General features: G+C 46.6%; 1 protein-coding gene across 1 annotated transcript in view; it reads left to right on the top strand.

Annotated features, from left to right (window-relative positions):
- Window positions 1-835: 835 nt before the first annotated feature.
- The window catches only part of SARDH (sarcosine dehydrogenase), a 48,689-nt gene continuing 27,523 nt past the window's right edge, over window positions 836-22,001 (top strand). Inside the window, exons 1-10 of the mRNA XM_081897795.1 lie at window positions 836-928; window positions 2,720-2,793; window positions 5,618-5,942; window positions 7,780-7,958; window positions 8,177-8,356; window positions 8,550-8,673; window positions 9,127-9,227; window positions 11,419-11,523; window positions 12,254-12,383; window positions 21,221-21,307. Of these exons, the coding sequence (XP_081753921.1) occupies window positions 5,624-5,942; window positions 7,780-7,958; window positions 8,177-8,356; window positions 8,550-8,673; window positions 9,127-9,227; window positions 11,419-11,523; window positions 12,254-12,383; window positions 21,221-21,307 (1,225 nt within the window). The 5' untranslated portion in view covers window positions 836-928; window positions 2,720-2,793; window positions 5,618-5,623. The remainder of the gene's footprint in view (window positions 929-2,719; window positions 2,794-5,617; window positions 5,943-7,779; window positions 7,959-8,176; window positions 8,357-8,549; window positions 8,674-9,126; window positions 9,228-11,418; window positions 11,524-12,253; window positions 12,384-21,220; window positions 21,308-22,001) is intronic.

Below are 22,001 nucleotides of genomic sequence, written 5' to 3'. Positions count from 1 at the left end.
CAGAAAGCTTATGCACATTCATTTTTATTGTATGGGGGATGGTGCTGCTATTTTAAACAGCTTTGATTTCTTTTATGAATGGCAGAATATAATTATTCTTATAAATAAATAAATTCTGAAACTTTGAACTTTCCCTTTGCTTGCAAGACTGATAGCCCTTTATTGTGCCACAAAGCTCTGCTTGGAGGTAATTATTTCATTTATGTGTTTATTCAAGAAGGTTTACCACTTGATTGTAGTAAAACCTCTAAGCGGTTTACAAGTTAGTCATCCGCCCTGTTAAGAGGGCCCAATCCCGCCCTCCGTGAAAGCCCTGTGTTTGGTGTTGCTGTTCCCATGCTGCATGGAACACTCTTCCTGCAGAGACGCGGCTGGCAGCCTCTAACCTTTCCCTTTCGCTTACATTGACAGACATAGGCAGTTGTTTAAAAAGCTTTTTCGTCTAGCCAGTCGTTTTCAAGACTTGCTTTTTCTACCTTGCTGGACAGCTCCCTAATGTTTTGTAAGGGGGTGGAATAGAAATACTTTTTACAAACAGAATAAAGGAAACGTTTTTGAAAGGAAAAGTCTCCTCCTTAATTGGTGCACAGCATTTTTTGCAGAGCTCAGAAAATGCATAGCCTACAACCGCGGAATATCGCAATGTGCAAAAGTAGAGCTCGGAAGCTGATCCCTGAGTCGCCCCTCTTTCCCCTCTAGGGTAGGTCTGGCTCTTTAACCCAGTTTCAACACAGCCAGCCCCTCCTTCCTCAGCTGCACTGTGGCAAACCCCTCCCTCTCCAGTCTCTTGTCCAATAAGAGCCAAGCTAGCCGACACTGCCCACATTTGATTGTTCTTACAAGGAATGGTTCTGGCTGTAAAGTTGCCTCGTTTGCTGGCGCGGGAGAGAAGTGTGGTGCTGTTGAAAGAGCTCAGAAAGAAGGAAAGGTATAATCCTCTATCTCACACACGAACACTTACGCATGCACTGCCACTTGTACTCTCTCTCTCTCTCTCTCTCTCTCTCTCTCTCTCTCTCTCTCTCTCTCTCTCTCTCTCTCCCTTTCTTTCTTCTGCTGCTGGTTGCCTTTCCTTCTTCTCCTCCTCCTTCGGTTGTCTCCTTCCAGTTCTGAAACAAATGGATTGTAAGCTCGGTGGGGCAGAGAGCTCTGTAAAAGTGGCTTATGTACATTGGAAGGCTGATGTAGCTGTGGTTAGAGTAGACCGTTGGGAGAGACCAGGGGGTCAAATCCCGAACTCAGCAGCATGACTCACTGGGTGGCACTGGGCCGGTCGCTGTCTCTCTCAGCCAGTGGCTTAGCGTGGGTTGTCAGCACCCGGGGCAAGGCAAGTAATTTGCGCCCCATAACCCGTGGATTTGCGCCCTCTAACCCGTGGATTTGCGCCCTCTAACCCGTGGATTTGCGCCCTCTAACCCGTGGATTTGCGCCCCTAACCCTATCTCCCAGATGTTGCGCCCGGTGCGGCCGGCCCCCCTGCACCTCCCACGCTACGCCACTGCTCTCAGCCTAGCCCTTCATCGCAGGGTTGTTGTGAAAGTAGCATGGAGAGGGGGAGAACCATGTTCGCCACTTTATGCTCCGTGGAGGAAAAGGTGTGATATAAAAAAGAATATCTAGAAAACCTGACCAGTGCTATGTATAAAGCTTTGGAAACGCATAAATATTCACTTTGCAGACTTGGATTAACTGCCATTTATGAGTCTCTGTTCCTGTGAAATCTTCTTCTGCCCCATATATCTCCCCAATGTATTTTCTTTGGGGGGGGGGAGATCCATTCAGTTTCCCCCTCTCCTCCAGGGTGATATTGTCTGATGTTTCTTTAAACAACCATCAAACAAAAAAATTGTTGAGTTTTTTTTGCCGTATGTCCGGATTTTCCTGAACATTAGTTATTATTATTATTATTATTATTATTATTATTATTATTATTATTATTATTAAAAAACTGATTTCAGCCCAGACACTGCTGCTGACTGCAGTATTCTGTATATGTCCAGGAAATCCCAGATGTATGGCAACCATAAAACAGACATGTGTGGCATGGGGGGGGCAATACCCAGCTAAACAAGGGAGTCGCTTCCCCCCACAATTGCTACCTACATTGCTGGTTATTAACACATGCTGTTAGTTTACAAATATACTTTGCCCTGCTGTGCCCACATGAATTCTACCCCGCCCTCCGGTGCTGCCACTGACAACAGATTTTCTATCAACAAATCCCACTAGTTAGTACTGTGCAAAGTTCAATGCAAGGCATGCCCTCGTTTTGTTAATTGTGCCAAAAACATCTGTGCTTGCCCATTGGAGCATAGAATTATGTGATTCTATTTCAAGCGAGACTCTGCCAAAGCTTGCTGCCCAAATGAGCACAGATGCACAGATGGAGCTGCTTCTTCTGAGGCAGGATATGTCCACATGAGCATGGGCATAGCCAGGATTTTTGTTAGGGGGGCAGGCCTTTTCTTGGCAGGGGAGAACCTCAGTTAGCTATGCATTTTTATAGATTTTTATTGGTTGGGGTGGGCAGCTGCCCCTGCCTGCTCCCCCTTGGCTATGCCCATGCACATGAGCTGTGTACACGTCACTCCACATTCCCAGAAATGCACTGACTGGACTCTGGGACTAGCAGCCCCTGGCCAATAGCAGCAGCAGCTGCTGCCTTCACTTCTGTTCTGGTGTCCTCTTTCAACTCTTGCTTAATTTTTGTGTGTAATAGCAGTGTGGTTGACAGCCCAGTCCAGCGCTTCTAGCAGCCAGAGAGAAGAATCCGGCAGCAACCTGACTTCAGAGGTAAACAGGATGGAGCTGACTGTCTTTTCTGTTGCATTTGAGGGTGGTGTTTGGCATGCATATGAGCTGTGCATGAAGTGGATGTTATGTGTTCCATGCATCAGCTGTGTAAAGCATGATAGCCTTATTCTGCATGAATGGGGCTAATCCTCTTTTAAAGCCGTCCAAGTGGGTGGCCATCACTGCCTCCTGCAGGCAAGTTCCATAACTCTTTGTTGCATGAAGAAGTCCTTTATTTTTGACCTGTTGTAAGTCAGCTTTTCTTTTTTATGAAGGGACGTGGTTTAGACCACAGAGCCTAGGACTTGCTGATCGGAAGGTTGGCGGTTCGAATCCCTGCAACGGGTTGAGCTCTCGTTGCTCGGTCCCTGCTCCTGCCAACCTAGCAGTTTGAAAGCACGTCAAAGTGCAAGTAGATAAATAGGTACCGCTCTAGCAGGAAGGTAAACGGTGTTTCTCTGCGCTGCTCTGGTTTGCCAGAAGTGGCTTAGTCATGCTGGCCACATGACCCGGAAGCTGTACGCCGGCTCCCTTGGCCAATAAAGCGAGATGAGCACCGCAACCCCAGAGTCAGTCACGACTGGACCTAATGGTCCGGGGTCCCTTTACCTTTACCTGTCAGCTTTTTATATATGTCTCAGTAAGCAAGCATATATAATGCACCAATATAAGATGGGGGACACTGGCTTGTGAGTAGTACATATGAAAAAGATCTTGGAATCTTAGTAGACCACAAACTGAACATGAGTCAACAGTGAGATGCAGCAGCAAGGAAAGCTAATACATTCTAGGCTGCATCAACAGGGAAGTCCTAGTACTGCTCTATTCTGCCTTGGTCAAACCACACATGGAGTACTGTGTCCACTTTTGGGCATCACAATTTAAGAAGGATATTGAGTAGCTGGAAGGTGTGCAGAGGAGGGTGACCAAGATGCCCAAGAGTTGGGGATGTTTAGCCTGGAATAGAGGAGGAGATATGATACCATCTTCCAATATCCAACGGGCTGCTATATGGAAGATGGAACAAGTTTGTTTTCTACTGCTCTGGATGGTAGAACCTGTACCAACAATTTCAGAAAGAACTTTCTGACAGTAAGAGCTGTTAGGCAGTGGAATGAACTCCCCCAGGAGGTGGTGGAATCTCCTTCCTTAGAGGTTTTTAGAGGTTGGGTGGCCTTTTGTCATGGATATTATAGCTGAAATTCCTGCATTGCATGGGAATGTGTATTTTAAGCATTTGCCCTGTTCTATCCTGTCTCTTTCAAGCTGTGGTGTTTATATTCGTACCAGAGAGCTGTGTTGGAAAATTACTATTTTTCAAGCAAGGTTTCATCTATTGGAAAGGGTTTGTGTGTGTTGCAAATGAGAGTCTCAGGTCCCTACTGCAAAAGCAGAGATTCAAGCCTGCTTGACAGAGGAATTTGTTGACTGTGCAGGATTCCAAGAAACTCACTCTGATGGAGTAGTGGAGGAGCCTGGAGGGGGTGGGGGTGAGCACACTGGAGCTTGGAATTAGGAGCAGTGAAATAAAACCAGGCCAGCTCTCATATGCAAGTCCAAAGCTCCTAACCGCTGGCTCTTGGCAACAAAGGTGGGATATAAATGAAATAATAATGGATTGTCTCACATGAAGCAGACCCATTAAAATCCATGGGCCTAAGTGAGTCATGCCATTAATTTCAATTAAAGGTAGTACAAACATTGGATATAACCCAGTAATAATAATAGAATTTCAAAATGAGAGGCAGGATAAAAGCAAATGGATGATTAATGAAAAGGGAAGCGTAGCAGAACTCTTATCAAAACACTGAAAGCTGCTTTTTGCAGAGTCCAAACCATTGGGGTTCACATTGCTCAGTACAGTGGTACCTCGGGTTAAGAACTTAATTTGTTCTGGAGGTCTGTTCTTAACCTGAAGCTCCACTTTAGCTAATGGGGCCTCCTGCTGTCGCTGCGCCACCGCTGCATGATTTCTGTTCTCATCCTGAAGCAAAGTTCTTAACCCGAGGTACTATTTCTGGGTTAGCAGAGTCTGTAACGTGAAGTGTTTGTAACCGGAAGCATCTGTTACCCAAGGTACCACTGTATTGTCAACAATGTCTGGCAGCAGTTCTCCAGGGTTTCAATTCTGCTTCTGCATGTTGAGCAGTCTAGGCATCTCTTCCCTCTCCCTGGTTCTGCGCAGAGACAGAACCTCCTCTGCTTCCTGCAGACTCTCTGGCTTGAAGTTCAGATGAAGGAAAGACACACCCTGTCCTGACCCTCCAGCAACTAGAACCACCCTTCCACACACCCCTCCCCGCAACCCTGCTATCCAAAATTGAATTGCCCCAGGGCTTGGCCAAATGAAGACACACAATTAAGAGGTGTCTAGTACAATACAAGTTAAAACCTGAATATGAGTTTAGTTGCCTCATTTATAGTTTATTTAATATGGAGCAGTGTTTTTGAGAATGTGTTCTATGGGATTCGGGGGTTTTTCTTAAGCTTTCTGGGATTCCTCAGAGAGAAACAGAGGTGCAGCTGGGTAATTTTAGGCTGTATGATTTTACAGCACCCCAACCCTTTAAATGACCATGAGAATGATGTAAGTGGAAAAGCACCCAAGTTGAAGTTGAAGTTTCTCTTCTTCCTCCTCTCCATCACCTTTCCTTCACAACTGCTTCTAACACCCTCATCACTACAGGAATAAAGCAGTGTTCGCTTCTGCTACCCTCAGGCTAAACACATAGACTTGGGAATGATGAGCACCCATTTGTTAAAGAGAAGGATTTCGACTCCATAGATTGGCGAGTTGCATCAACGCCTTTTCTTTCTTCTCCAGATCGCCATGGCCACCTTGAAGCAGGCATTTCGAATTACCTCTTCCTTCCAACTGCCTTGTCCCTGGCGACACATACGACTCTTTAGCAGCAGGACGACAGGCCAGCAGACTGAAAAGAGTGTCCCTTACCAGAAGACCTTGAAGGAAGAGGCCCCTCAGGGCCAAGGGCCCACCAAGCCAGTCCCAGCATCTGCTGACGTGGTGGTGGTGGGCGGAGGCAGCTTAGGGTGCCAGACCACCTATCATCTTGCTAAGATGGGGGTGACTAACGTTGTCTTACTGGAAAGGGACCGCTTGACCTCAGGGACCACCTGGCACACAGCAGGTAAAGGGAAAGGGGAAAGAAATGTAATTAGATTTCTGGAGAGGCCTGTGGAGGCTCTGTCTGCTGGCTGTGCCAGAGAGTATGATGATGATTTGTTATATTTCTGATATGACCTGAAGGAGCGTCTCCATCTCTGTCATTCAGCCTGGACATTGAAGTCCAGCACTGAGGGCCTTCTAGCAGTTCCCTCACTGTGAGAAGTGAGGTTACAGGAAACCAGGTAGAGGGCCTTCTCAGTAGTGGTGCCCAACTTGTGGAACGCCTTCTCATCAGATGTCAAGGAAGTAAACAACTATCTGACTTTTAGAAGACACCTGAAGGCAAAAACCTCCCTGGAAAGGGAAGTTTTTAATGTTTGATGTTTTATTACAGGGGTCAGCAAACATTTTCAGCAGGGGGCTGGTGCACTGTCCCTCAGACCGGACTGTATCAGGGCCCGGACTATATTTTGGAAAAAAATAATGAATGATTTCCTATGCCCCACAAATAACCCAGAGATGCATTTTAAATAAAAGCACACATTCTACTCATGTAAAAGCATGCTGATTCCCGGATTGTTCATGGGCCAGATTTAGAAGGTGATAGGGCTGGATCTGGCCAGTTTGCCTACCCATGTTTTATTAAGTTTTCATATCCACTGGAAGCTGCTCACAGTGGCTGGGGCAACCCAGTCAGATGGGTGGTGTACATTCATTCATTCATTCATTCATTCATTCATTCATTCATTTACAGTATTTGTAGCCTGCTCTTCAATGAAGAGCAGGGGAATGAAGTAATAAAAATTAACAGAAAAACAACAATATTCAAAAATTATCAAAAAAAAAAGCCCCCACGGGCCCAGTAAACAACTTAATGAATCTATCATAAAGTAAAAACAAACAAAACTACAATGTAAAAAAAATCCAACAAAAGCTCAATGATTTAGCCATAAAGTAAGAAGGCAAAAACTACAATGCAAAAAAATGAAAGCTTCCAATATTTATTTATTTGTTTTACCAAATTTCAGCCCCGCTTTTTCTCTAAAGAGCTTAGGTTGGTGTTCACACGTCTCTGCACCACTCACAGCGACCCTGATGCAAGGTGCATCTCTGTGGGGGGAGGCAGCACTGCAGCTTAGGGTCTGCTGCAGAGAATGCCTGAATTTAAGAGCATAAGTAGAACTTTGCTGGATCAGGCCAATGGCCCAAGTAGTCCAGCATCCTGTTTTCACAGTTGCCAACCAGATGCTTGTGCAGGTCCTGGAAGCAACAGCACTCTGCCCACCTGCAGTTCTTAGCAACTGGTATTTGGAGGCGTACCACCTCTGTCAGTGGAGGCAGAACATAGACGTCATGGCTAGTAGCCATTGGTAGCTGCCTCCTCCTCCATTAATTTGTCGAATCCTGTTTTCAAGCCATCCAAGTTGATGGCCATTTCTGCCTCCTGCAGGAGGGATGGCAGCGGCAGTTGTTCTTTTCTGACGAATTTCATCCCTGTGCTCATAGAGGATGCTCCCTTCTCCTGGCAGAGACAAGAGATCCTGATCGCTGATAGTTTATGCATGCCTTAAATGTGGCACAGTGTCCAATTTCCACTGCTCATTGAAGAACAGGGATGCCAGAAAATTCTGATGGAAACAGGAATGGGAAAATGGTCAGTGTTGCCTTACTTGCCCCATGTCTGGAACAGAAACAGATCCAGCAAATATAAATTGGTATTCACTATTGTCGTCTTCGGTTTGCAAACCAAACCATTGTGGAATGGAAACAGTGCCGAACCTGGGCCACAATGGAAACTGACACCACCTTGCATCCATATTGAATAATAGTTTATCTCCTTCCCTTCCTGTCTCGCTTAGGCCTGCTGTGGCAATTGCGCCCCAGTGATGTGGAGGTTGAACTGTTGGCTCATACTCGTACCGTCGTTAGCCAAGACCTAGAGCAGGAGACAGGCCTCCACACGGGATGGATTCAAAATGGTGGCCTCTTCATTGCCTCTAACAAGCAAAGATTGGACGAATACAAAAGGCTCATGTCTGTAAGTAGAAAAAGTCCTATCCGGTTCCTCTCCTCTATTGAGGAGGGAGGGCCTGAGGAGCTAATTCTGTCCCATTTCAGGTCCTGCTTGCAGGTTTCCTATTGGGGCATTTATCTGGCTGCTGTGAGGACAGAACTAGATAGATCTCTGCTTGATCCACTAGTCAGTCTGTTGGATGTTGTTTTGTGAGACACTTGTCCTCTTGATATGCTTTCTAGCTAGGTAAAGTTTATGGTATTGAATCGTATGTCCTATCGCCTGGGGAAACAAAAGACCTGTATCCCTTGATGAATGTGGATGACCTCTATGGCACACTCTACGTCCCCAAGGATGGCACGATGGATCCTGCTGGGACCTGTATGACCCTCGCCCGGGCAGCCACCGCCCGAGGAGCTCTGGTGAGTCACAAGGGCCATAAAGCTCACTGGGTGACCTTGGGCCAGTAATTGTCTCTTATCCTAACCTACCTCACAGGGTTGTTGTGGGGATAAAATGGAGAGGGGGAGAACTGTGTATGCCTCCTTGAAGAAGGGTGGGTTTAAGTGCAGGAATGAAAAACATGCAGCTTCTTTGCCACTTTGCTTTGTCTAGGTGATTGAGAATTGCCCTGTGATAGGCATTGAATTAAGGGAGGATGATATGGGAGCCCGACGGGTAGCAGCTGTAGTGACAGACCATGGAACCATCCAGACTCCCTGTGTGGTGAACTGCATGGGTAAGAAAAATGTCTCCTGTCCCCAGATTCTAGAACCACGATCCATTGGGGTTCCTTCTATCTTGGTCCATCTCAGCTAGCATTGTCTACGTTGACTAGCAACAGCTTTCCAGGGTTTCAGACAGCGGATCTCTCCCAGCCCTACCTGGAGATGTCACTAGGGACTGAATCTGAGACCTTCTGCATGCAAAGCAGATGCTCTGCCAGTGTGCTGCCTTATCCTGAGTCAGACCATTAGTCCTTCTAGCTGTACACTGCCTGGTAGCTGCTCTCCAGGGTTTCAGATGGAGACTTTCCTAGTACTAACTGAGTCTTCTTCATGCAAAGAGCTATGGCCTTTGTCAAGCAAACCAGTAGCTGATGTGAGCTCAGTGCATCAACGAGTCTTTCCCACCCAGAAGGCATCCCTGATTGCTGTGGTCATCCAATGGTAGATCTTCCTTCCCCCAACAGGTGTGTGGGCCCAATCCTTGGGGAAGATGGCCGGTGTTAATGTGCCGCTTGTGGCAATGCACCATGCATATGTCGTCACAGAGAGGATAGAAGGGATCCAGGTTAGTGGATTGCAGATACTAGTTTTTAATCCAGTGCTTTCTTACCTTCTTAGTTTTTCTCTCTTGTGTGTACCACAGCATTACCCTTTGTTGAAGATTGCTCATGGTTTTTACTGATTGAAGCGTGTGATATAAATATTGGGTTTTATCAACCAGTCATATGCAGAGTAGAACCACTGAAATTATTAGACATTATTGTGGATTACTGACTAGTAAAATGCTAGGGGAGATTAGGTGATTTTTGTTTTAACCCAACCTAAAACTGTAACGGCTACCCCTGCAAGAAAACCACTGCATCTATTTTTCTGAAATTTGGTGAGAACTGTGCCTCTGGAAGGGACAATCTTGCCTGCAAATTTCATCCAATTCTGCTGAATTTTTTTTATGTTTGTGGGTGTGGTGTGGTGGTGTGTGTGCATAATCTGCAATTTGATGGGGCTACACCAAGCTTGCAAATTTTGTCCTGTGATAAGGAGAATAGCTGCAGTTTCCCACCCCCCACAATCCACCTCCCTCCAATAATGAATAGTGGGGAAATGAAACAGGCTCAGACAGACCCCAAGCTGAACTGAGCAGCCAATGTAGCACCTTCTCTGAAGTTGGGCTATTTTACAAAGCCCCAAATCAGGGTCCGCACTGAATTTTGTGATGTGTGCCTGCCTGTAATTGTTAGGCAATCTCGAGAAGGTTTATTCCTCAAATTGCCACTAGATGTCCTTCTAAGACCCTCTAATGCAGCCCAGGAGAGGCTAGTGCTTTGCATCAGTGACAGCTGTGGAAGACGTCTCACATCCCTTAGTGGTGGATTGGTGTGTGTGTGTCCTTTTCTTCTTCACCAAATCACTTTACAGTGTAGCTGATGTAGGATCCTATGCTCCTCACTTTACTCTAGCCCCTCCAGGGGCCACTTGGTGAGCTTAATCAGATGGCTATTACTTTGGTTGCTACCACTATCACGACCACTAATTTTGTATCTTGCCTTTTCTCCCAAAGGAGTCCAGGGCAGCAAATGCATCAGTAACTATATCATTAAAAATGCTTTTGCAAAAACAGTTCAAAGCAATAACACTAATTGAACTAGTAATTTCAGCATTTGCAGGGGGCGCATGGTCTCATCAGGCTGCCCCACATATCTGCCTGGCAGCCTCGTTCTGCATTAGCTGTACACTCCAGATTGCCTTCAAGGGCAGCCCCACATACAATGCACTCTGGTAGTATGGATGGGAGGTCACCAGAGCACCAGGCAAGGCTGCTCAGTTGCGTGGCGAGTTCCCGCCCCCCCCAGTGGAAATAAAGACACATGACACAATTATTAAGGTTAATGGGCTAATTAAGGCCACAACTTTATTGGTTACAGGTGATGAGCGGTATTGGCTTAGGCATTGGTCCCAGCTGGAGGCAGCAAAAGAGGGAGATCCCAGGTCACGCCTGCGTTAAATAGGGCAGAGCCATGCCCCCCGAGCCAGCCGCCACGCATGTGGTGGGGGCGTGAAGCCCACAACACCACCTCCTTTTGCAGGGCAGAAGTGGCTTTGCTCCAGTTTTACCATAGGGTCTACATCTACCCTAAAACATCCCCATGAATCAAGAGCTTCTGGAGTGAGACTCTGGGGTGTCAAAGGGGAGAAATCGGTCAGGGGACAGAGCACATGGAAAGCCTGGCAGGATGACAATGCAAGCGCACTGAGTCTAGCATCCTGTTCGTGCCATAGCCAAGCATCGTCACTGCAAAACTAACAATATACATACAGTGCTTCTGTTGAAATCAGACAGCACCTATGATTCTGATATTTCATCACCTTTTGAAAGCATCCCCCCCCAAGTGATTTTAGGAAATTAATTTAATTCATTGATGGCCGTTTGATCTGCATTTTATGACTTTATAATTTTACAAAGTTGTGATTTTGCTGTACATCACCATAATGTATATCATCATTTATAAACAATCTATAAATAAATAAATCCAGGAGCAGAAAAAAACAACATACATTCTGCTATCAGAGCTCTTAAAATCACAGGAGGCCTTAAAATGATTGTAAAGCACCCAGGAAAATAAAAATAAAAAAGGTTGGGCACCAGGTGACACAGTTGAAAACAAACAGACAAGCAAACACGGTGTGTGTTTGTGTGTATGTGAACATGCTGTGTCTTCCCCCAGATTTGTTAGTTTTTCCTCTTTGGGTATTTTTAGAACATGCCAAATGTTCGAGATCATGACACCTCCGTGTATCTGCGTCTCCAAGGCGATGCCCTTTCTGTGGGTGGATATGAGTCAAATCCCATCTTCTGGGAGGAGGTGAGTAGTGTTCATAAGGAATTTAAAAAAGCACAGCACTGCATGAGGCTGGGAAGAGAGGTGTGTGTATGTTTGTGTGTGTTGAACGAGGTGCTTAAAACACTACATTTTACAAGCCCAGACGACTTTGAAATCAGAGATGTTTCTGAAGGATTTTGAAGGCACCACCTTGGTCTACCTTGAAGAGGTGTCGTTAAAATTCCAGGGCTTGCACAAAGAACCTGCTGGCGTGTGAACCAGTCCCCGCTTAAGAAAGCTGTGTATGAACTCTTGCACAGATATTGGAGCCCCTCCATGAAGTGGAGAAAGGTATTGCAGCACTGTCACCTGTGATGGGCAGGCAGTGTGGACAGGTCAGGCTTGGTATGGACATAAGAAGAGCCTTCTGTATCAGGCCAGTGGCCCACCTAGTCCAGCATCCTGTTCAAATGACCAAGTGGGAAACCCACAAGCAGGTTCTGAGCACAAGAGCCCTCTTCCCCTCCAGTGGTTTCCAGCAACAGGTTTTCAGAGGTGTTTTTGCCTCTGTTCATAGAGGCAGAGCATAGCAATCATGGCTAGTAGCCCTCAATATCTCTCTCCTTCCTGAAATGAAGGAGATGGGCTTCTGTCTTGACCATAGCAAGACAGCATTGGACTGGGAATCACAGCTGTCCAAAACTGAATCCCCATCTTTGAAAACTTCTTGAGGGGGCAGAACATTTGGAAATGAGCATGCTGGCTCTTTCAGGTGCTGGACAAGTTTGCTTTTGGTCTCTTTGATCTGGATTGGGATGTGTTTACACAGCACATTGAAGGCGCCATCAACCGAGTTCCAGTGCTGGAGAAAACCGGAATCAAATCCACAGTCTGTGGCCCAGGTAAGGATATTCCAGGCCCATAAAAGCATGGCACAGGATTTAGAGACAGTCTGCAACCCTGACACCATTTACCTGAGAAAAAGACCCTTGAATCTAACAGCACTTTATTCTCATTAGTTGTAGTCAGGAGTTGACGGCTAGTTTTGGATAGAAGCAAAAGACCTTCATTGCCCAACCCTCATCTCATTTTAATCAATGGTATATCCAGGTCAGAGCCATTGGTTCACCTAGCTCAATATTGTTGACACTGACTGGCAGTGTCTTTCCAGGGTTTCAGGAAAGGAATTTCTCCCAGGCCTACTAGGAGATGGCAGGGATTGAACCTGGGGCCTTCTTGCAAGCAGAATTCTAGTCCTTGTGGTTTCTGAATAAAGGGCTGGATTAAATAGGAGTGCAGAGAGGTGCCTTGTATTGAGTCAAACCATTAGTCTGCCTTGCTCATTGTTGTCAACACTGACTGGCAGCTGGTCTCTCTGTGGTACCTGCCCAGGCTATCCCAGCACCACTGGGAAATACTGCAGAGGTTTGAACCTAGGACCTTCTACATGCAAAGCAGATGCTCTACCAGTGAGCCACGACCTTTCAGAGGCAAAAGGCAAGCTGACATTCATTGAAATCCCATATACAAAAGCTGCAAACGCTGGCAGTTGAATCTTATCTTAGCATCCTCTGCTGCAGCTGAGACTAATTTAGGAGGTACAGGACAGGCTGCATGAAGCACATATGCCCAGCTCTGCCATCTCTCCAACAGGGACTTAAGATGAGACACTTCATTCCATTCTGCATGGTATTCATTGCCTGCAGACCCATTTCCACTTCACTGCAGTTTTACCTTCCACCAAAACCAGCATTATTTATGCTGCTGTCTACTGCGGGCAAAATGATGTAACTTTCATAATAACTTATGCCTACTCTGGTGTCATTATTTTATTCCAACCCCTCCATTTCAGCGAAAAGGAAACACTATACAAATGAGGGGAAGGGGGAAATAAATGAATAAGTTTTATTTATTACATTTACTGTATTTTTCACTCTATAAGACGCACTTTTCCCCCTTCAAAAATTAAGGGGAAATGTGTGTGCGTCTTATGGAGCGAATGCAGGCTCCTTGGCTTCAGAGATAGCAACTCCAAGCCTCCGAAGTGCAGAGGGAGAGCTCCCCCACACACTCTGGAGGCTTCGCGTTGCTTTCGCTGAAGCCGCCTGAAGCCCCCAGAGCGCAGCGGAAACTCCCGCTGCACTCCGGAGGCTTCAGGCAGCTATCCACAAGCCTTCGGAGCGCAGCTGGAGTTCCTGCTGCGCTTTGAAGGCTTGAGGATAGCCGCCTGAAGCCCCCAGAGCGAGAGGGGTTGGTGCACACCGATCCCTCTTGCTCTCCAGGCTTCGCTTCGCTGGAGAGGCGCTGCACAGTTTTCCCTCTCTGCGCAGCGCCCCTTCAGCGAAGCGGGAAGAGAAATGGAAGGGGCTCCATTTATCCTGCCGCTTCACTGAATGGGTGCTGAGCAGAGAGGGGGAGAATTTTCCCCCCCTGTTCTCCCCCTCCTATGGTCCGGTGTGTCCTATAGAGCGAAAAATACTGTATATGCCTCCTTTTCCTTCAAGGAGCTCAGGGTAGTTTACATGACCCCCCCCCCATTTTATCCTCACAACAATCCTGTGAGGGTAGGTTAGGCTGAGAGAATGAGCTTCATGACTAAGTGGGGATTCAAACCTAGGTCTCCCAAGTTATAATCCAACACTCTAACCATTGCACCATACTGTTGGCTGTCTGAAAGCAGCAGCAGCAGCAGTTAATACCAACCCCATTTGCTGGAATGATTTCTGTTCCAGATATGGGATGAATAAGCAGTTTATGCTCCAGTTTCTATTTTATGACATCCCTCCCTTCCACCTTTCCACCTGGGGCATCTTCCTCCCTCTGTCTCGTGGAGAGGCTGGCCCAGGGAGTGAGAAAAGAAGTTAAAGCTTCCTACTAAGGAATAGGACTGGAAGGGTTTGAATGACTGTTGTCCTGGGCTAGGAGTTAGGTAAAAGAAAAAGCTGATTTCTAAACTCAGAGGGTGGTGACAAAAGGGGAGAGAGGTTCTCAGAGTAGAAGAATGTCATGATTGCTAGTCCTAAAGGTGGCACCAGAGTTCTGTTTCCTTGGCAGCCAAATTAGCTAGAGAAAGAGGAGATAGTTGTCAGGCTACATTAGTCAGGCGGCATTTGCCTGGAACTCTTATTTATATACAGTTTGCTATCCATTTTCATAAACCAAACCAAACAGGATCTTGAACCAAAGAGTTTACAGTCTAATGGGGAGAAGGAAGACTTCTATCACACCAACACTATCCGTCTAATGCACTGTGATATGGCATTAAGCAATCAAGAGTTCTGTAGTTTGTTAATAATAATAATAATAATAGTTTATTATTTATACCCTGCCCATCTCGATGGGTTTCCCCAGCGACTCTGGGCGGCTTCCAACAAGGATTAAAAATACATCAAATGTCACACATTAAAAACTTCCCTGAACAGGGAAGTTCCCTGAACAGGGAAGTTCTTCTAAATGTCAGGTAGTTGTTTATCTCTTTGACATCTGATGGGAGGGTGTTCCTCAGGGCAGGTGCCATTACCGAGAAGGACCTGTGCTGGTTCCCTGTAGCTTTGCTTCTCGCAGGGAGGGAACCGCCAGAAGGCCCTCAGCACTGGATATTAGCGTCCGGGCAGAACAATAGGGGTGGAGACGCTCCTTCAGGTATACTGGACCGAGGCCATTTAGGGCTTTAAAGGTCAACACCAAAACTTTGAATTGTGCTTAGAGTTGCTAGGAGACTCCTATTATCTTCAGAGAGCTAAAATTCTCAGAATGACTTAACAACCCCTCTTCACAGGAAACTCTGGGAACTATAGCTCTGTGAGGGGAGTTGGGGCTGCCCAAGCACCCTTAATGAATGGCAGTTCCCAGAATTCTTCTGGGGAAGCCACGGCCATTTAAAGTAGTACTGTAGTGCTTTACATGTATGCTGTGAATATGGCCATAATTGTTCAGTAGTGGTAGGGTGTAAGATTCCTAGCAAATTTCAAAAGCCTGCTCTTGGATCTTACAACCATCAAAGCTGGTTGCCCCCATTGCTCTGGTGGGACTGAGTTCCATAGTTTAACTATGTGGTGCATGAAAAATGTTGTTGTTGTTGTTGCTGTTGCTGCTGCTGCTGCTCTTTCTTTCTCTAGTCTGCAAACAATGTATAAATTTCAATTTTAAAAAATTGTTTTGCCATTTGATTTCCACTGAAATTTACATAAATGGTTGTGTAGGGTATGTAAATACCTATATAAGCTGCGTAACACTCGTTAAATTGCAGACAGAGGGACAGATAATGGAGCATTTGGCAGTTACTGAGCTGCAGGGGAATGGAAACAGTGCTGATTGTGACAGGTAACTGATCAGAACAGCAATCGCTACCTTTGTAGCATCCATAGCAGGGGGGCCCTGGGGAGAAGAAACAATTGCAAAACATATAACCAGCTGGGTATTAACCGTAGCCATGATCTCTCTCAAAAAACATGCCACATGCCAGACAGAGTGATAGATTGTTAACTTGGATAGCAATATGGAGACATAACCCTGATACGCTTGTGTTGGTGGTAGCCAGTATTGTGCTCTTCAGATGTTGCTGGACTCTCAACTTCCAGCAGTCAGCATGATCAATGGTAAGGGGTCATGAGGGTTATAGTCCAGCAATGTCTAGAGGATGCTGCATTTGCTATGCACTGTGCCCCATTATTGCATTTTTCTTCCCTATTTTCAATGTTGCTGCTATAATGACAACCTGCATTTTATTGGAAAATGTCTTCTGTTATGTATTGCTTATTATAATAATTGTATTTATACAATGGTTTTGATTTTTGTATTGGACAGATATTATATGTTCTGCTTTTTAAACCACCATGCGACCTTCTTTATTCATGGAAATTCCATGCTTCGTGGAAAGCATGGCCTCCATGGGGCTGTCCCTGAATAAGTCTGGCCCAACTCATAACCGTGGACATGCCTTGGACCTGGTGTTCACCTCTATGGATGTGGGTGATCTGACACTAAGTAAAAGCAAAACTAAAGAAGTGCCGTGGTCAGATCACTTCCTGGTGCAACTGGACTTCTCCGTGACCCTACTCCACTGCAGGGAGGATGGTCCACCCCTGCCACTTAATGGATCCAAATGGTTTCCAGAGAGTGGTAGGGAATGCTTTATCCCATGTTGATGGCCTTTCAGCTGATTCCCTGGTGGCCCGCTGGAATGTGGAGCTAACCAGGGCTATTGACTGTTTGGTTCCAAAGTGCCCTCTCCGATCGCATGGAGCCCAGACAGCCCTGTGGTTTTCCATTGATCTGAGGGCAATGAAACAATCGCTGATATGGCTAGAGTGCCGGTGGCAGATAACTCATTCTGAAGCTGACTGGACACGGGTTAGAGCTCAATGTCAAACCTACCAAGTGGCGGTAGTGACGGCGAAGAAGACTTTCTTCACTGCCTCTATTGCATCTTCAGAAAACAGCAGCAGGAGGTTCCTTCAGGTGGTTCACAATTTAGCGGAACCACCTGCTACATTGGGGGCCAGTACGGGCCACATGATCTGCAATGATTTTGCAAAGTTTTTTGCAGATAAAGTTGCTCAGATTCGGGAAGAGGTAGACTCCACCGTGGGAGCAGGGCCAGGGCAGGAGAGTGCTAGAGTCTAGTCAAGTTGCGTGGGATCAATTCCAAACTGTTACATCTGAGGATGTGGACAGGCTGCTTGGACGAGTGAAGCCAACCACCTGTCTCTTGGATCCTTGCCCATCCTGGCTTATAAAAGCTAGCCGAGAAGGACTGGGCAATGGGCTTCGTGGGGTGGTGAATGCTTCTCTCTGTGAGGGAGCCTTCCCACACCCACTGAAAGAGGCAGTTATGAAACTGCTTCTTAAAAAAGCATCTTTAGATGCGGCCACGATGGCCAACTATCGCCCAGTTTCAAATCTGCCATTCTTGGGCAAGGTGATTGAGCAAGTGGTTGCGGAACAACTCTAATCATGCTTGGAAGAAGTGGACCATTTGGATCCCTTCCAGTCGGGATTCAGGCCTCATCATTGGACTGAAACTGCGTTGGTCGCACTGGTTGATGATCTCCAGTGGGCTAGGGACAAAGGTGAGAGCTGTTTCCTAGTTCTGTTGGATCTCTCAGCAGCTTTTGACACCATTGACCATAACATCCTTCTGGACTGTCTGGAGGGACTGGGAGCTGGGGGCACTGTCATACAGTGGTTCTGCTCCTTCCTCGTGGGCTGTGTTCAGAAAGTGTTGGTGCGGGGTGAGTATTCAGACCCCTCGGCTCTCACTTGTGGGGTGCCTCAGGGTCTGTCCTCTCCCCCATCCTTTTCAACATCTACAAGCTGCCGCTGGGAGAGATCATCAGGGGGTTTGGGCTGGGTGTTCATCAGTATGCAGATGATACCCAGCTCTACCTCTCTTTCAAATCAGAACCAGTGAAGGCGGTGAAGGTCCTGCGTGAGTGTCTGGAGGTGGTTGGAGGATGGATGGCAGCTAACAGATTGAGATTGAATCCTGACAAGACAGAAATACTGTTTTGGGGGGACATGAGGCAGGCAGGTGTGGGGGACTTCCTGGTCCTGAATGAGGTAACTGTGCCCCTGAAGGACCAGGTGCGCAGCCTGGGAGCCATTTTGGACTCACAGCTGTCCATGGTGGTGCAGGTCAATTCTGTGTCCAGGGCAGCTGTTTATCAGCTCCATCTGGTGCACAGGCTGAGACCCTACCTGCCCGCAGAGTGGTGTGTGCTCTAGTTATCTCTCGCTTGGACTACTGCAATGCACTCTGTGTGGGGCTACCTTTGAAGGTGACCCGGAAACTACAATTAATCCAGAATGTGGCAGCTAGACTGGTGACAGGGAGCGGCCACCGAGACCACATAACACTGGTCTTGAAAGACCTAGTACTCTCCCAGTACGTTTCCGAGCACAATTCAAAGTGTTGGTGCTGACCTTTAAAGCCCTAAACAGCCTCGGTCCAGTATACCTGAAGGAGCATCTCCACCCCCATTGTTCTGCCAGGACACTGAGGTCCAGGGCCAAGGGCCTTCTGGTGATTCCCTCACTGCGAGAAGCCAAGTTACAGGGAACCAGGCAGAAGGCCTTCTCGGTAGTGGCACCCGCCCTGTGGAACACCCTCCCACCAGATGTCAAAGAGAAAAACAACTACCAGACTTTTAGAAGACATCTGAAGGCAGCCCTGTTTAGGGAAGCTTTTAATGTTTAATAAACTATTGTATTTTAATATTGGAAGCTGCCCAGAGTGGCTGGGGAAACCCAGCCAGATGGGCTGGGTATAAATAATAAATTTATTATTATTATTATTATTATTATTATTATTATTATTATTACCCATTTGCTCCCCAAGGAGCTCAAAGAGGTGCACATGTTTCTCGTCCTCATTTAATCCCCACAATGACCCTGTGAGGTAGGTCAGGCTGAGAGGCAGCAACTGGCTCCCGAGGTCATAGCCAGTGAGCCTCATGGAGTGGGGGATTTGAACCCGTGGTCTCTGGTCCTAGTCCAACACACTCTAACCACTGTGCCACACTGACTCTTTTGATGAAGGGTGGTATATAATTATGATTGATGATGACAATGATAATGATGATTATAATTAGGTACATTAAACAGATTGTGGGAAGAGAAAGGGACCTTGGCTGAACTCTTCGGGGACTGAACTGCAGTGTTTCAGGGCACTGTTATGATACATATTTAATTTCATAAAAATTATGTATGACTTGTTTGTTAAAATTCAAACATCAAAGCAGTTTACACAAGGAGTAAATTGATGAAAGCAGTTAAAAACATCCCTATCAAAAGTTTAAAATCAGCAGTGAGCTAAAAACAGATTAAACCACATGCCAGCATTTTACATATCTGAGTAGGCTTGCCTAAGCAAAATATGTTTTTAGCAGGTGCCGAAAAGAGTATATTGAAGGTCAACAAGCAGGGAGTTCCATGGTGTGGTTGCTTTCACATAACACTCTCCCCCCAAAAAAGAAACATGTGCAAAAGAATGTGTAGAAATTCCCCCTTGACTGACTCTTTTACCCCCACCCCCACAAACTGAACACCAAAACAGGGGAACGACACATCAGGGGCCTTTATTTAATTTGAAATATTTATCCCTTTCTATCTCTCTCCCCACCAACCACCCCATACCTTGTTGACATTGATGAAACTTTGACAGTAGAAATTGGTTCAGCTTTTTACTAATATATAAAATACCTCTCTTTCCCCTGATGATAATAATAAAAAAATAAGTATCAGCTACAGGGAGAATTCACGATGGTAATTTATTGGAATGTGTGGGCTGGAAGTGAGAGAAAGATGACTGTTATATATTTATATATCTAAAGTAATCATTTTGAAGCCAGGAATAGCCCCTTAAGTATTTTCAGCTCAATTAGGGTAGTTTTGAGAGAGCTGTTCTTAAGGAGGATGCTTCTTCTTCAGTGCTCTGATTCACCTTCCACAATTTTGGAAATAATTGGAGTGCATGAAAGGATGACTAAGAACAGGGAAGGCCAATGGCAATTTTGCTGGCAGAGGGCAAAAAGCCAATGACTTCTCTTCCCTGGGTTCTTCTTAAACCTTGTTGAAATGAGTGCTGACCCAGTTGCCAATCATATTATTTCAGGGCCAGCCTAGGACACTGGTGAACCTCAGGTCAGTGGGAATATTTGGCCCCAAAGCCTTTCATAGAATCTTGGAATTGTAGGGTTGGGAGGGACCCCAAGGATCATGCAGTCCAGCTCCCTGCACCACAAGAACCACAGCTCAAGAATCGCTGACCCACCCCTTGCTTAAAGGGAAAGGTAAAGGGACCCCTGACCATTAGGTCCAGTCGTGACCGATTCTGGGGTTGCGGCGCTCATCTTGCTTTATTGGCCGAGGGAGCCGGCGTACATCTTCCAGGTCATGTGGCCAGCATGACTAAGCCGCTTCTGGCGAACCACAGCAGCGCATGGAAACGCCGGTTCCCTTCCCGCCAGAGCGATACCTATTTATCTACTTGCACTTTGACGTGCTTTTGAACTGCTAGGTTGGCAGAAGCAGGGACTGAGCAATGGGAGCTCACCCCGTCGTGGGGATTTGAACCGCCGACCTTCTGATCGGCAAGTCCTAGGCTCTGTGGTTTAACCCACAGTGCCACCCACGACTCACCCTTTGTTTACAAGCCTCCAATGAAGGAGATAGTCAAGCACCTTTCAAAGGAGTCCGTTCCACTGTTACCATCAGGATGTTCTTTCTAATGTTTCCCCATTTGGCCTGACAGGCCGTTTCTCCTAAGTCACACCCAATTGCTCCATACCAGATGTCAAGTGAGCTCCTGAGGTTCCTTCACTGAAGTGCGCTGCCCTGTCTACCAGCTGATGGGTGGGAACAGCACATCTTGCTTCAGAAACATCAAGCGGTTTCAGAGTAGCCAGCTTTTGGTATAGCAGGCGTGTTAAAAATTTGGTTACACCAAGAGCTTTGAATGTGTTATTGATGGATCTGCCCCCCCCCCGCTTTTTCTCTATGCCTTAATTTTTTTAACCTGTCTTCTGTGGGGATTGCAATTATTTTGTTAAAAATGAAGAACAGGCTGCTAAATCACAGCAGTGGCCCATCTAGTCCAGCACCCTGTTCTCACAGAGGCCAAGAGGCCTGTGAGAAGCCATAAAGCAGGGCCTAAGAAAAACAGCTCTTGTTGCTCCTGTGGTTCCCAGAAACTGGCAGTTCAGCAGTCTGTGTTTTATTATTTTCCCCTGTGATTTAGAGTCCTTCACTGCTGACCACAAGCCTCTCATGGGGGAAGCGCCAGAAGTCCGAGGCTTCTTTCTGGGCTGTGGCTTCAACAGCGCTGGTAAGAGACAAACTTTCTCTCCTACATAAGTGTGATCTACAATTATTACTACTACCGCTATTTATTAAATTTATATACAGGCATCTCCTCACTTGCACCTGATCTACTTGCGCACCACAATGCGCACACATGGCGCTGGGAACCTGGAAGTGGCAGGAGAGAGCTGGAAAGTCTGTGGCTCACAAGGCGACCCTTCCCAGAGCCTGAGCAGAGCAGAGGCTAGGCCCCTGGACAGTTCCAGGCATGGCTTAGGCTGGAGAGTTCCACAGGATGTTGCTTCAGCAGCCGTCATCTTCAGACTGAGTCTTCAGTAGGAGCTGCATTGCTGTCTTCAGCAGCACTCTGGACAGCTGCTTGCAGAGCTTAGGCTGGAGAGGCCATCAAACCGCCAATGGTGTTTCAGCAGCAGTCATCCCCAGATGGTTCTGCTCCATCTGGAGAGGCCCTAGCACTGTGTGCTCATCTTGCACGAATGCCTCTGATTCGCTATGTACTTCTCTGGTAGGCACTGAGGGCGGGTCCCTCTTCAGTTCTGAATCCTTGGCTGCATCTCTTGAGGACTCTGACCCCTGAGTCATCACAGCTTGGGCCTCCAACACATAAGCACAGAGCTATCTACCTATAATTGGTAGGCTGGTGTGGCCTGGCTTGCCCAACTTAGTTCTACGTAGAGCACACCTTTTGAAATGAATGA

This window comes from Podarcis melisellensis (assembly GCF_964234715.1).
Source record: "Podarcis melisellensis genome assembly, chromosome: Z".
NCBI lineage: Eukaryota > Metazoa > Chordata > Lepidosauria > Squamata > Lacertidae > Podarcis > Podarcis melisellensis.
This window is presented reverse-complemented; position numbering and strand designations above follow the sequence as displayed.